The sequence below is a fragment of the Poecilia mexicana genome, unplaced genomic scaffold (genome assembly GCF_051168715.1).
Source record: "Poecilia mexicana isolate PSO_F unplaced genomic scaffold, ASM5116871v1 scaffold_11, whole genome shotgun sequence".
Lineage (NCBI taxonomy): Eukaryota > Metazoa > Chordata > Actinopteri > Cyprinodontiformes > Poeciliidae > Poecilia > Poecilia mexicana.
The window spans coordinates 12,825,522-12,838,927 of NW_028263380.1; the positions used below are offsets into that span (position 1 = coordinate 12,825,522).

The following is a 13,406-nucleotide window of genomic DNA, read 5'->3' on the forward strand; positions in this document are numbered from 1 at the left end:
TTGGGACATATTACTTGAATGTTATGACAACAGCAAAATAATCATAGTCCATACTGTAATATGTGTGTGTGTGTGTTTAGGACTGTTTTCATCCGGGCTCACTGACTTCCTGTGCTGTGGACTCTGAAACGCTTCTGGACTTGGCAAAGCAGGCAGCAAAGCTTCACCCTCTGTCTTGCATACAGGTATTTCATAATTAAAATCGTATTTCTGGCCCATTCTCAAGTTGTAGCTATGTTTTTGGTATTGATATCCTCTACTCTCTCAGAAAATTTCCTTGGACAAACCATTGTGGGATTCATGCAGTTACCAAGAAGGTGATCCTTTGGATTCTTGTAAATATCAACCCTGGTGTCTTTAACTGGATTGCTTTATTAACATTTTTTAAAATATATTTTTTATAGCAAAGATGTTCTTGACAAATGCAAAGCAGATAACGGATAATGAAAATCTTGTACCTCCAATAAACCCAATGCGGAAACTGGGTAAGTCAAAACTAAATGTTTTTTGCACTACACAAAAATGTGCAACACTTTTTATTTTACATAAGGTGATCTACATGTAGTTAAAGCAATCAAACTTTCTCCAGCACCAGACCTAATTAAGCGCTGGGACTGCTTACTGGGACAGTCCCGTCAGAGACTCAGGGCAAAATAAAAGAATATTTTGAAAAATAAATTTAGAAATAATAAGTCTGTAATCTATTCTATAAAAGAATCACTTTGATTACATCATTTGTTTTCATTTTGTCTGTTGGAATACTGTTCTTTGAATCTTTACCCATTGTCGTCTTATACTTGAACTGCAAATTGTTCGTTATTCTGCAATAGCCAGCCACGCCCTAACTTCACCACCGACTGACTACTGACCAGTTCTCTGTCTAACAGGTCCGGAAAGTCCCTGAAACCTGGGTCTTACCCTATCATAGGTTTACTAGAGAGATTCTATTTAAACTGGCGGCGGAGAAAACTCGTCTAGCTCTAACTACCTTCAGATCCAGAAGTTACGGCCCTTTCCAGTTGAGAGACAGTCGGCAGAGTAGCCCTCGCTGCCGCATAGTTTCAACAACCACTCCTGTTAACGGTAGCTTTCCTCCTGAAAATAACGTGCACTTGTTATCGGCTAGATTGGATTTAGTGACTTAGATATAAGTCCCAGGGCCATTATTTTTACTCACCAAAGGAAAGTACGAAGCCACCAGATTTCTAGAATCATGCATGTAGATTTTACTTAAACCAGAAGAACTCTCAACAATCGGTGTCTTAATTGAATTCAATGTCCACAACCTCTATCAGTATTTTTATTATATATTTTATTAAGCAAGCTTTAGCAGGGGTAAATGACAAGCAGATTTAGTCGAAGGAATTATAAAATTGTAACAAGAATAATCTCTAATTATAACATTAACCATACCCTATCCTCTTTCTAATTCCTAACCTGTGTCACTAATCTCACTGAGCGAGGCTTTAGGGGCAGGGCAACTCACACCCGTTGTTGGTCGATCTTGGCAGCCGAAACTTTTAAACGTCCTTGGTCAGAGTCTCTGTCCTGGCGGGGCAAAGTCCTCTTTCAGAAAAGCAACAAAGTCAATCCGTCCGATATCTTTTAGACGAACGGAATCTTCATCACCTAGTGACCTTTGTCTTTTCCCCAAGTCTGCTGCAGTTAAACAGTGATCGTAGGGTGGAGGCAGAGGAGACGGTCGGATTCAGGGGCCAAGGCTGGGGCTGACGGATCTTGTCCTTTCTTGCGGCGTGAAGTCTCAACTTTTCCCTTGGTCCCAGGGTGTGGTCCTCTGCTGATCTTTAGTCTGCGTCCTCTTGTTGACTCTCCTTCAACGCCGCGGACTAAGAACGGTTTCCTCCTCAGCTCGCTGGCTTTTAAACCCTCTTGGCCCATAGTTGTGTATGGGAGAGGTCTCATGACTCATCCTTCCCGATTATTCAATCGGAAAGCACCCATCTTCCCCAAACTCCACTCCACCCTGAATTTGGAAATACCCAAATTTTTCTTGTCTGACTGTTGCAACTCTTGTCCAATACTTCTCTTTTTTCTCCTGTTGGCTATTTGGCAGCCATTGCCTTTTTAGGAGTTGCCCTGGGGCCTCCGCCCAGCTCAGTGCACTGCCTATGACACCGTCCTTTTTTCCTTCTCATGTACTCAAACCTACAGTCCTCTTATAATGTATCATGAAACATAATCAACTTGTTTTGTCATTATCTGAAATCATACAACAATCAAGTTGTTACTGTTATTACAGATCATGAATACAAACAAAATCATACAACAATTAAGCTGTCACTGTTATTACAGATCATGAATACAGAATACAGATTATATATTTCAATTATTCATTACAGACTTCGTAATCACAAAACCTCAATCATTCCAACTATTACACACATATGTATTTTGTATTTCTTTTCTTTAATCATCCTTAAATCAATATACAAGATCACTGTTATTCCTCAGGCTTTTATCCTGCTTTCTGCGTGTACCTAGAGAGATCTCACAAGTTCATGCCAGTTTCCTTGACAAAATGTATTGACTTTAATTTTGCTCACACAACGAATGGATTACATTGTTGTATTCATAATTGAAATGAAATGTGTATTCTTATATTCTCTGCATGTGTCAGTTTCCAGGATCCCTCCGAAACCCACTAACAAACAGCAAAAGACAGAGGACCAGAAAACATGCACCGCCCCTAACACGAAAGAAAAAGGCCTGAATCAAGAAGGACGAGATAGTGCCAAGGAGGCACTGTCGAGAGAAACCAAAGAAGGATCTCAAAAAGTGTATCTGAAGGACTTAAAAAATGAAGGAGGGACAGTCCTGCCAGTGAAGTTGAGCACAGAAGAGGCTATGACTGAAAACCCAAAGGAGAAGGTCGTGGAGAGCCACAGAAACACTGAAGAGAATAACAGTGCTTCGACTAAACCAGAAGGCAGCTCAAGTATCAAACCGGAAGCAACCCAACAACAAACGAACAAGAGAAAAATGCCAATGACTCCAGATGAAGCCAGTGGAAATGGATGCAAAATGAGCCCAAAAAGACAGCGGCTCGCCTCCGACGAGTCGCGTTTTGAAGAATCCACCAAAATGTCACACGAAAGTGGCACAAAAGTGACAAACACAAATGCAGCTGATGAGGAAGAGGATCACAAGAAGGTGATATATGTTTATACATATATTATAATTTGTTATGGAAATGGATCTCTGTTACATTGATGAGTTTGGGTTGCGGATCTGCCACATCTTGTGACACACATTTGTACTTTAACAAAGGAAAACTGAACATGCTGCTAATTATTCTTTGTTTTGTTCCTTTTTAAAGGTGGTTTGTTATTCCAATGAGCGAGGCGCAGCCCCAGACACATCCGATAAAAAACCCACAACCAACACTGATCAACGGAAATCGTCCCTCTGTGAGAACTCCCACACTTCACCTGTTCCCAAAAGTAACAAAGAGCCCACCGACGGGAGAAGCGATGCTGGTTCAAGTCTTCAAAGCGCAAACGCAAAATATAAAGCGGACGTTTCTCCAACCAAAGTGAAATCATTAACGTTTGAAGCGGCTACTAAATCTGAAAAACCGAGAGCCGTTCCTTCCACCGCTCTAACGAATACATTGAAATCTACCGCAGGCCCTTCCACACAGACAAAAACCGCTTCCACCACTTCAAAAACATCCACTCCACAGTCCCAGACAGCGTCCATGGCACCAAAAGGTCAAACGCCATCTAAAGAAGCATGCGGCGCTGCATCCTCGTCCGACACTGGATCTGCAGCGACGCTTAAACACAAACATCCTCTCAAATCCAAAGACCCGGCGGTGCCTAAGACTAAGGAAGCATCATCTGCCGCTTCTGAAATGGCTAAACCACAAGTCATAAACGTAAATACCAAACCTTCTGTAAAGACATTGACGGGGGCAAACCCGGACTCTGAAACGGCCGCTTGCAAGAGGAAACCGCCGGCCTCCCATCACCCGAAACCAGAAGAAACCAAGAAGGTACGGAAAGACCTGCCTCATGACGCTTCGAGTAAGACGACGCCTGGTAGAAACCTTCCTAAAGTTGGTAAGCGTCGTTCAATTTACATAAAACGTTCAACGCATTTTATGCATGCATCAGAGTCTTTTTAAACGTGTGCATCTTGTTGCCGTTGGACAGGATTGAACTACCTGGTTGTGGTGTCCTGTGAGCGAAAGCAGCAGGTCTTCTGTCTGTTGTGTTCACTCAGACTGAATACATCCAGCCACCCAAGGAACTCGGACCACCAGTACAAATATGTGGTATGTGACTGTTAACTCGTGGTACGAGTACAGCCGCAGCCTTGAAGAAGGAGAATCAATGCTTAGATTATTTTATTTAAATTTTTTCCCCCTTTCATTAGAAAATGAAATATCCTGAATGGTCTGTGAAGGAGAACATGGAAAACGAGTTAAGCCGCATCATTCATAAGTTGGCAAATGTTGACAAAGAGTTGCCTCACACTCAGATTGTTCAGGTATGTTGAACAAAATCAGCTTTGTGTGTCTTTTGGAAAATAACACACCAGAGAAAGAGAATGATATTTACGTTATTCTCTCACGTTTGAGGAATCCTTGAATCACCCGTTTCCACAAAGTTCCTCCTTGGAGCTGCAGTCTCCAGTTGAGCTTCTTAAAGAGGCCAATTTTGTTTGTTTTTTTCATCAATGTTCTGTTTGCACTTTTTTTTTTAACCCTTTTTCTTTGTTCTGAAGGAATTCAATTATTTTTGTGTGCACAAAAAATGTACGCTTCGAGGTTTTTACATATGCCTCATGTTGTTTGTGTGGATATTTGCTTTTCCTAGAGATTGGAGGTGAAAACGGAAGAGTACCAAACACTGAGAAAACTCCCAGACCGCTTGGGTAAATATAACATCATTTTATTCTGCATCTCCTAAAATCACACTATTGTTTTTTTTTTTGTTGTTGTTTTTCTGTTGTTTGGTCCTGCTTTATTTTGGTAAACTGTTGATCTGAACTCACTTTTGTTATTGAGGAAAATATTTGGCAGTGTGTGTGTCAATTTTGTGTTTCTACTTACGCTTTTGATTCTCAGCTATAGAAACCGTGAAAACACTGTTGAAGCAAAGAGACCTGAAGGCGCCGTCGTCTCGCTCGGTCGATGACGCGGAGCATCCTCCCAAGGGCATTTCCAGTCCCTGTGACGTTTCAAGCTCAGGTGATTGTAAGTTTTAATGTTAGCTTGGCGTAACTTCCTCTAACGCACCTCTAATTATTAAGCAATGCATGTACACCGTTCGTTCACGTTTTCAGATGGTTTTTTTTGTGTCGTTAATGTGGGCGAGTGACATTCGGCGCAATGGTCGGTAAATTAGCGAACCTCTCCCTCTAAACGCTTACTCTCAGGGATCCCAGCGTTTCACGATGAAATGTCAGACTCTGCAGACGACCATCAATTCTGGGCAAGCCCGGACCAAGCGTCGGGTGAGACATCAAACGAGAGTTATTATACAGATTATTCTAAGCAGTCAGTGTAGTTTTTAACCCTTTTTACGTCTTCGTATGCAGAAATTGAGTGCGTCGATGAAGATGACGCAGCCGTGTCTGCAGGTCAGTCATTGAGCGAAACGAGCTCGGATGAGGAAGACGTGCAAGTGGTTGAAGAGATCCAGGATGAAGCCATGCAAACCCAGGATCCACAACAAGTTTTGGATCGATGTGCTCAAGCTGAAGATACGGCAGGTATGCTGGATGTGTTTTTTTAGAGGTTTTATATTCTGTCTAGAATATCTATAGAGTCTGATTTAGGTCTTATACAATAATTAAGACATGTCCACTTTTCCTGGATGAAATCATTTTTAGGAAAAATAAGAGTACTCACCCCCTTCAGTTTTTATGTTGAGGAAGAGCAGCCACACTTTCGTTTGAGATATTTCACTTGAAAAGCTTTGCGTTACAACTGTTCCTGTTTTAAAGCGGCGTGGCCTCAATGGCTCTTTTTTTTACATCAGAAAATTGTCTTAACTAAACTCATCTGCTTTAAATGCAGTATCCAATTGCATCTGGTTTATATGTTGCACCTTAACAAGTTTTAGTTGCACTAGCTCTAAAGTATGACATTTGTTGACTTTGCCAAGCTTGGAAGTCAAGATGTTGTTGTTGCACAGCGTTTAAAATTTTGTCCTTCTTTGTTCCGATCCAGAGACGATCCGGAAAAGTGCAGAAAGGCGTCGTCCAGCTGAGTTACAGAGACACCAGAGCTCAAGTGGTAAAGATCTAGAAGCACAAAATCTGATTCAGGAGCACCTAAAATCAATGAGTGACAATAAAATGAACCCAAGTCCCATTCCAGGCGATGAAACTGAAGCGGGCGTGACATTTTCAACAACATTTTCTTTTAGAAAGTTGACAAAGTTTACAATTCCAGTTGAACTGAAATACGTTTTTATGTTTAATTTAGGAACTCCCCAGCAGAATCAGCTGATGGTGCAAGATGACAGTCGGCCTCGTCGTGAAGTCGCGTTTTCAAGAGAAAGCCTGCGTAAGGAAAGCTCTTTATGTCCCACATTTTGTTCTTTTTTTTTTTTTTGTTGTTGTTGTTGAAATGAAAATTACTGCCCCTGGTAAGAAAGGAATGTTTGCTTTTTTGTGTAGCTTAATTACACAGTGAACATTTTAGAAGAAAAAAAATCCAACCGAAACAATCTCATTCAGTGCCATCAGTGAAAATGATTATTAGCTCCTGATGTGAAGCCGCTTCACTCTCTGGTTTTGTTTTTGTCAGAATAAAATCCCAGACGGTTGACAAGTTATTAATATTCTATGATTTTACTTTTAATAAAAGAAGTATATCGTATGATTTTATTTTTCTGCATGTTTTTATTTTTGTTTGATATTCAAATTCAGCACCAAGTGTGGAAACGACGTCCAAGAATCAAGATAATCGTCTAACTTCAGTAAGACAGCGGTTGAAGAGCGATGCAGCTTTCCAGGAGTCGCAGAAAGCAGAGAAAGCGTCGCCTGCGAGAGTGTGCCGTTCCGGACCGGAAGTCACGGCAGGGCAGCAGAACCAATCGGGCCACAAAGCCGAACCAGCTCCTGCGCTTCACTTACGACCTGAAGAGCGCAGTTCTTCACAGGCAATCTCCACTGCTTTGACTGGTCAGTGCTGAGCATCAGAACTGCGCCTGTTCTTTGGCATTTGTGCACGGATTTTTAGTAACACGTGGGTTTTACAGGAAAAAATGTTCTGCAATCCAGTGATTTGCAAATCTTCCTGACGGCAAGTAATCAGGATCCCAAAAAGGTTGCTGGTGAGTGTCCCTCTATCAGCGTGTCCTCAGCATCCCGTCTCTTCGTAGAAGCATGTAACATGTTAAAATTGTTTGCATTTACCAGGCAGGGCGTATGTGTGGGAGTGTCATAGTTCATATCAGAAAACCTTCCTATGCGAAACCTGTGAAGAGATGCTCTCATCCCGAGATATCTGTCAGCACATGGTCAGCCTCGACCACCAGCTCAAATTCTTGGTGTGTATTGAGAATGACATGGAGCAATTGTTCAAAAACACGTTTGTACATTTTCTTTTTTTTTTATAAAGTCCCTTGTTTTTCAGTGGAGGGAGGACCAAAGGTTCCTGGACATGTTTTGGCTACAGGATGACTTACCTCTGGACTTTAAAAATCAGGTTTTAATGAATGTTATCCAAGAACTGTCAAAGCGGGAGAAGGCTCTTAATGTTAAACCAAAGGTACGTTGAGTCAACGGAGCATTTCTGTTATCTAGTTTCGTTTGACGCTTTGCAAAAAATAATGAACAAGTACCGACTTTGTGTTTTTTCTTCAAGTGCATATGGCTGAGACCTGAGGTCCACAAATTTCTCCTAGCAGCTCCTTTCAGTAAAGGTAACTGTCAACTTAATTAGCAAGTGTTGATGAAATCATTGTCCTGTGTAAATTGTACCTAAAAAGAACTCAAAACGCGTAGTTTGTCTGAAGAATTGTGCAACATGAACCGCGTTTTGACTCTTTGAACTTTTTCATATTTGTCACAGCCACAAAACTTTTATGTAATTAGTTGTGAAATGGAAAGAAATTTAGATGTTTCAAAAATAATTCAAACATAAATCTGAAAAGTGCGGTGTGCATTTGTACTCAACCCACAAAGTCAGTGCTTGGACTTCAAATCCCAGGGCCCCCAGGCTTTACTTGGCCACCCACCAGGCTAAGTGTTGTTTATTTTAAATAGGGATATTTTTATACACTAGTAACTGACGGTAAAGACGGAATAAGCCTGATTTATAGTTGACACATTGAACTGGCGGTTAGGGCCCTCTCTGCTCCCGCCCATTGGCCTTACGCACTATTATTTCCACATTATGATGCCTACTTGTGCACCTCCAAATTTTTGTAATTTTTTTATTCATTTATTAATTTTTTTTAACCCAAAAACTCAGTAGGCTGCTGGTGAACTGCCTGGCGCCCCAACACCAGGCCTAGCAGGTTTTCTGGGAGAATATCTGAAATCACCTTCAGATGCAGCAAAACCTGCTTCTGTCTCCACCAAATTTGCACATTTGGAGACGGAGTTCAAGCCAGACTGGGTGAAAACCTTTGGTGAAAGCTCAAGTGTGAATTCTTGCCATAAATTTTAAATTGGATATCTTTCAACCATGGTTTTAAGCAAACATTCCACAATCTTGTTTTGTACTAATCTGTTTTCTGTGCATTCACTTTTCTTTTTGTAGCATTAGAACTTTTGAAAAGCATCAGAGATGAAGATTTGAGTGATTTTCATCCATCTGGCTCTGCTGGCCATCACCGTCACAAGAACGGTTAGTGCGTACAGTGAAAGACGAGCGATACAGCCTGCTTTGTCAAATAATGTCGCACCACTCTGCTTAACGTTTGCTTTTAATGTCCTAAATTTCTTCCCTCCTCCCATCTTCTTGTGTATTTATCAGTTACCTTTTTTCACATGCTTATAACACTCCCATGTGCACAGTTTCTGCTTCTCCTGGTTGTGTTTTGGATACTTGTTGTGGGAAGCTCCTCTGTCCTTGACTCCCCCTCTTTGTTGACCTCACTGCTGCCTCTGCTTGCTGTGAACTGCAGCAGCTGCATTCAGTAATCTGAAGGGCGGCTCCTGTCTGCAGCCTGGCCTGTCTTTTCACACAGAGACCAAAACTGAAATGCGTTTAGTTTTCGTCTCAGACTTTCTTCTTGGCTTTTTATTAGTTTGCAGCTGTTCCATGCTTATTTCATCTTCAGATGATTGTTTCAACTATGCTAATTGTAGTTGTGAAATATTTTTTTAAAACTGCATATTCTCTCTGTATTTAACAATTAATGCTGTACACCTACATTGTGTTGGTCTGTTTAGTAAAAGCTGATATGTTTTAATGTTTAATTTCATATCAACTATAATCATGATAGGATTTTGGTAGAATAATTAGTCTGCACTGATAGCCACAATAGTAGATCTGGAAACCTTTGCGACAACTAAAGTAGTTACAAAAAAGTTAAACTATGTATTTTAAGTTTAGTAAATTATTACCTCTTTTTTTCTTATTCTGTTTTTTAATTCTTTTCTTTTTTTTTGTCTTGTATAATGTTCTTAAAGCTGATCAGAATCCAGGTAAAGCACAGCCTAAAGAGCCAACCCCGGCTGAAAGCTTTGATGCTGCTGGAAGTGGAAGAACCTCAGGGACGGACGTAATCTCTTCCTCTTCAAAGAATGACCATGTGGTCCTTCCAGACCCAAGTGTTGCTGCACAAAACCTGAGGCCTCTAGAAGTGAATCCTCCAAACTCAAAGGTTGATCCTGTTGTTCCTTCAAGCTCCACTGTTGTAGATCTCAGTCTAGAGCCCTGCAGTAGTTCTCTCCGGCCACACTACACATCATCCGTCTCTCAGATTGGAGTAACCCCTTGTCCTCAAGAGCTGAATGCTCCTTACTCGAGACATAAAACTGTTGTTCCTTCAGGTCCCCCACATCCCAAACCAAACACATTTAGTGGTGATCCTCTACAGCCAGGATTCAATCCGGGGGTGTCTGGGCTCAGACGAAACTCTGATCCTCTTGACATGAGCTCCAACTCAGTAACTGAGCTGATTCCTTCAAACTCTATAAATCTCGATCAACTCTCGCGTCAAGATTTCTGGCAATTTGTTTCAGAGCTACTCTCTGTGTGCAAGACTTCCAGTCAGCCAACTTTACATACTGCTGAAAGGAGAGAGGGTATGAAGATGAGCCAGTCACTTGTTGTTCCTCAAGAAAACGCTTTAGTTCCCACCGCTGACCTCAATGAGCCACACAGGTTGCACATCAGTGTTCCTAAGGAGATCAGCAGAATAGGGATCAATCAGCTGCCCATTAATACCATCATAACCTCCAGGTCCAGCCACATTAAACAGACGTTCAAAGGCCAAACTCGCACTGACATGAGCAGATGGCAACAGCCGCCAACACCGAGCCACACTGAGACCGCGGCGTCTCCAGGAGGCGTCAACCCTTACATCCAGCCTGCTTATCTCCCAAGCAGTGTGCATCCGGGTTCTGCTCCAACACAGAGCCAGCTTCCCCTCGATGCTCTTAGCATGTACCAGCAGTACGTGTATCCAAGCCAGAGCTCCCTTCAGCCGGTAGTGAACCCCATGAACATGCATTCGCTCAGTTACAGTTTAACAGAGCAGATGCCTGTAGTTTGGACAAATCCCGATATGCATTTGTACTACTCCAGAAGGCCAGGAAGTGAGCAGTGACTTTACCCAATTTTGTTTGGTCAGCATTTTTAAAAAAAAAAAGATACAATCTCTTCAGCTCAGTTTGGTGTTTTCTTCTTTTAATTCCAGAGCTCTGTCTAATGTAAATATGACTTCATATCATCAGTGTCATCTTGTTAAAACAAATAAGTGTTTATCTTCTGACCTATGTCAAAGGTTATAAGTGAGCTCACTACGAAGAGGTTTTCTGACTTGAAAATGGTGTTAAGCTACCTCGTTGTTTTTGTGCATGCGTGATTTCTTTTTTTTAATTGTGATTTATTTTTTTTATTTTTTTTTATAAATGGGCATATTTCATGTTTGATGCGTCTGTTCAATGTAAAATACGTTTTATTTCATTGGTGTATATGAATAAAATGCATGTTTTGTCTACTTTTTTACAAAATAACTTTAGTCTAATTGTTTATTTGGACTAAATCATACACTGTGCATGATTTAGAAAAATCTGAAAGAGTTCTTTATGGAGATGAATGTCATAATCAGAAAACAAACTTGTGGATTTTAAATCCAGGCATTAGGTTCATAATGGATTTATGGATTGTATCCAACCAACCCAGGTCTAAACTAGACACACACCACCTCCAATATTAAGATGAGCATGCCTGCGGTGTGTTTTGTCAGTGGTGGTCTTCATGGTGCTGATGTGGTGATGCTTTAAGAGAAACGGCTGTCGCTGCGCATTTTGCAAGGGCCAGTTACAGCTTGACGCTGCAGCAGCAATCAGGTGGTAATATTGAATGAAATTATTTTAATACAAAATCAATTCTATCTAGATATCTTTCCCGAACTCTGAAACTGATGGAGCTAATTGGAAGAATTTGAGGGACGGAGGATGACACCTCAACCCCGATACATGCAGGCCATGACGTGAGGTCCAGCAGGCAGCTGGAGGGGATTCTCTGATTCCTCCTGTTCCCAAGTGATGACTATTATCTAATCTTTCTCTGCCTTGAATATTGGGGCCCAGACCTTAGCTGATGTTACAGGTGGGATTTGGAGCTGCTGTCTTTGTGGTAGTTTCTTCATACGCATGACAGCCCTCTGCAGTCCTTGGATCCTCTTAGCTTTGATTCAGGGCCTCTGGGCGTCTTGGTGTGTGCAAGATGATGGTGTGGTGTGCATGGAAGAAAAGCCCGTCGTTCCTCTGCTTTGCGGCAGGCTTTATGGGCTCTGCTGCTGCCGTCAGCCCGTAGCAGGAGAATGAAGTGGATTTGACCTTTAACCAGCTTGAGTTAGATGGAGTTTTAGTCCCTGCTCTTGACCGACAGCTGCTCAAAGGTCACTTCCCATCCCTCTGTCAGCAGTTTGAGTTCCTTTTTCTTTTTTTAAGCTTTACCATATGCTTCCTGTAGGAGCCTGTGATCAACACTGGGTCCTTGGTTCCCCTTTTGTCTTGGTTCACGGACGCATCCTGTCCCCGTCAGTGAACCAACGTCTATTTATAGCACATCAACAACCTGCGTTACACAATTGCAGTTACTTATTTTCTGATTGCAAATGCATCAAAAATGCATTCATAACTTGAGTACAGTTTAAATTATCTGTACGTAATGCTGATGCTGCTTCACAGTCTTGTTTTACTTCAGGCCAGTTGTAATGACGTTTCAGAGTTTTACATCTTATAATTTCAACAGATCAATTTTTAAGTATACTCTTTAAATCTGGACTTCATCTGGAAGGGAGGACAAACTCCACTTTACTTGACACAGCTCTGCAAGCTGAACTTTAGTTGAACAGTGAAGATTTTAGTTCAAACTTCAGCTTAATTCAACTGATCAAGAGGCTGGATTATGTCAGGAAAAGTTCTGCCTCCGCCCGCAGCTACAGATTAGAAATAAATTTGAGCTTTATGGTAGGGCTTGGCATGACGTACAAGTCCATTCATCTCAGAAAGAGAAGCCAGTGTAGAGTGAAATGTTTCAAGCCTTTATGTCTTGTATTTTTATGATGATGATGGCTGATGGATAATGAAAACAATAAATTCAGTGTTTCAGAAAATGAGAATATTATTTAAAAAAAAAAAAAAAATCCAAAACTGCTGGTGTCCAATCAGCTAATTAACAAAATGCTGTAAAAGATTTCCAATCATGAAGACTGCCGACTTGGTAAACGTCCAGAACACATCCTCACTGACGCCCTCAATGAGAAAGGTAATCGGCAGATGGTCATTGCTAAGAAAGCTGGTTGTTCACCGGACCCTGAAACCAACCATGTTTGTATAAAGTTGAGTGAGAAGACTATATGAACACCCTTCTGTCAAATTTTAATCGGATGATTGATTGATGGCCTTAATTAATTGATATCAAACCCCCCTCCCCCCATGGGAACTATGTGACCTCTTGACCCCCCCCCCAAAAAAAAAAAATAAATAAATAAATAAATATAAAAATAAATAAATAAAAGTGAATATTGAATTAATAAATATATTCTAAGCAATGTTGAATTAGATTAGGAATTTTGTAACTATCTCTGGTTTTAAACAGATTGTCTTCATGATACAAGGTGCTGGAATTAAAGCCTTTAACTCTTGTTCCAAAACAGAGACACAGGCTGACAGAGAAACCAGAGAGTCTTCCGTGTGCTATCTGTCCGCCACGGAATAGAGAAATCCTTAGAATACATCAA

At 41.2% G+C, this 13,406-nt stretch overlaps 1 protein-coding gene across 2 annotated transcripts in view; it reads left to right on the top strand.

Annotated features, from left to right (window-relative positions):
* Window positions 1–11,169, top strand: part of LOC106918162 (uncharacterized) — a 45,199-nt gene extending 34,030 nt beyond the window's left edge. Inside the window, exons 26-45 of one of the 2 annotated variants that reach the window (XM_014987707.2) lie at window positions 81–185; window positions 269–317; window positions 405–485; window positions 2,639–3,171; window positions 3,338–4,082; window positions 4,176–4,297; window positions 4,399–4,512; window positions 4,842–4,899; window positions 5,093–5,221; window positions 5,404–5,481; window positions 5,566–5,739; window positions 6,200–6,265; window positions 6,458–6,538; window positions 6,904–7,158; window positions 7,236–7,310; window positions 7,396–7,526; window positions 7,613–7,747; window positions 7,844–7,901; window positions 8,744–8,830; window positions 9,619–11,169. In XM_014987707.2, coding sequence (XP_014843193.2) covers window positions 81–185; window positions 269–317; window positions 405–485; window positions 2,639–3,171; window positions 3,338–4,082; window positions 4,176–4,297; window positions 4,399–4,512; window positions 4,842–4,899; window positions 5,093–5,221; window positions 5,404–5,481; window positions 5,566–5,739; window positions 6,200–6,265; window positions 6,458–6,538; window positions 6,904–7,158; window positions 7,236–7,310; window positions 7,396–7,526; window positions 7,613–7,747; window positions 7,844–7,901; window positions 8,744–8,830; window positions 9,619–10,760 — 4,218 coding nt within the window. In that variant the 3' untranslated portion in view covers window positions 10,761–11,169. The remainder of the gene's footprint in view (window positions 1–80; window positions 186–268; window positions 318–404; window positions 486–2,638; window positions 3,172–3,337; window positions 4,083–4,175; window positions 4,298–4,398; window positions 4,513–4,841; window positions 4,900–5,092; window positions 5,222–5,403; window positions 5,482–5,565; window positions 5,740–6,199; window positions 6,266–6,457; window positions 6,539–6,903; window positions 7,159–7,235; window positions 7,311–7,395; window positions 7,527–7,612; window positions 7,748–7,843; window positions 7,902–8,743; window positions 8,831–9,618) is intronic. The other variant, XM_014987708.2, reaches the window with a different exon arrangement.
* The last annotated feature ends 2,237 nt before the right edge of the window (window positions 11,170–13,406 follow it).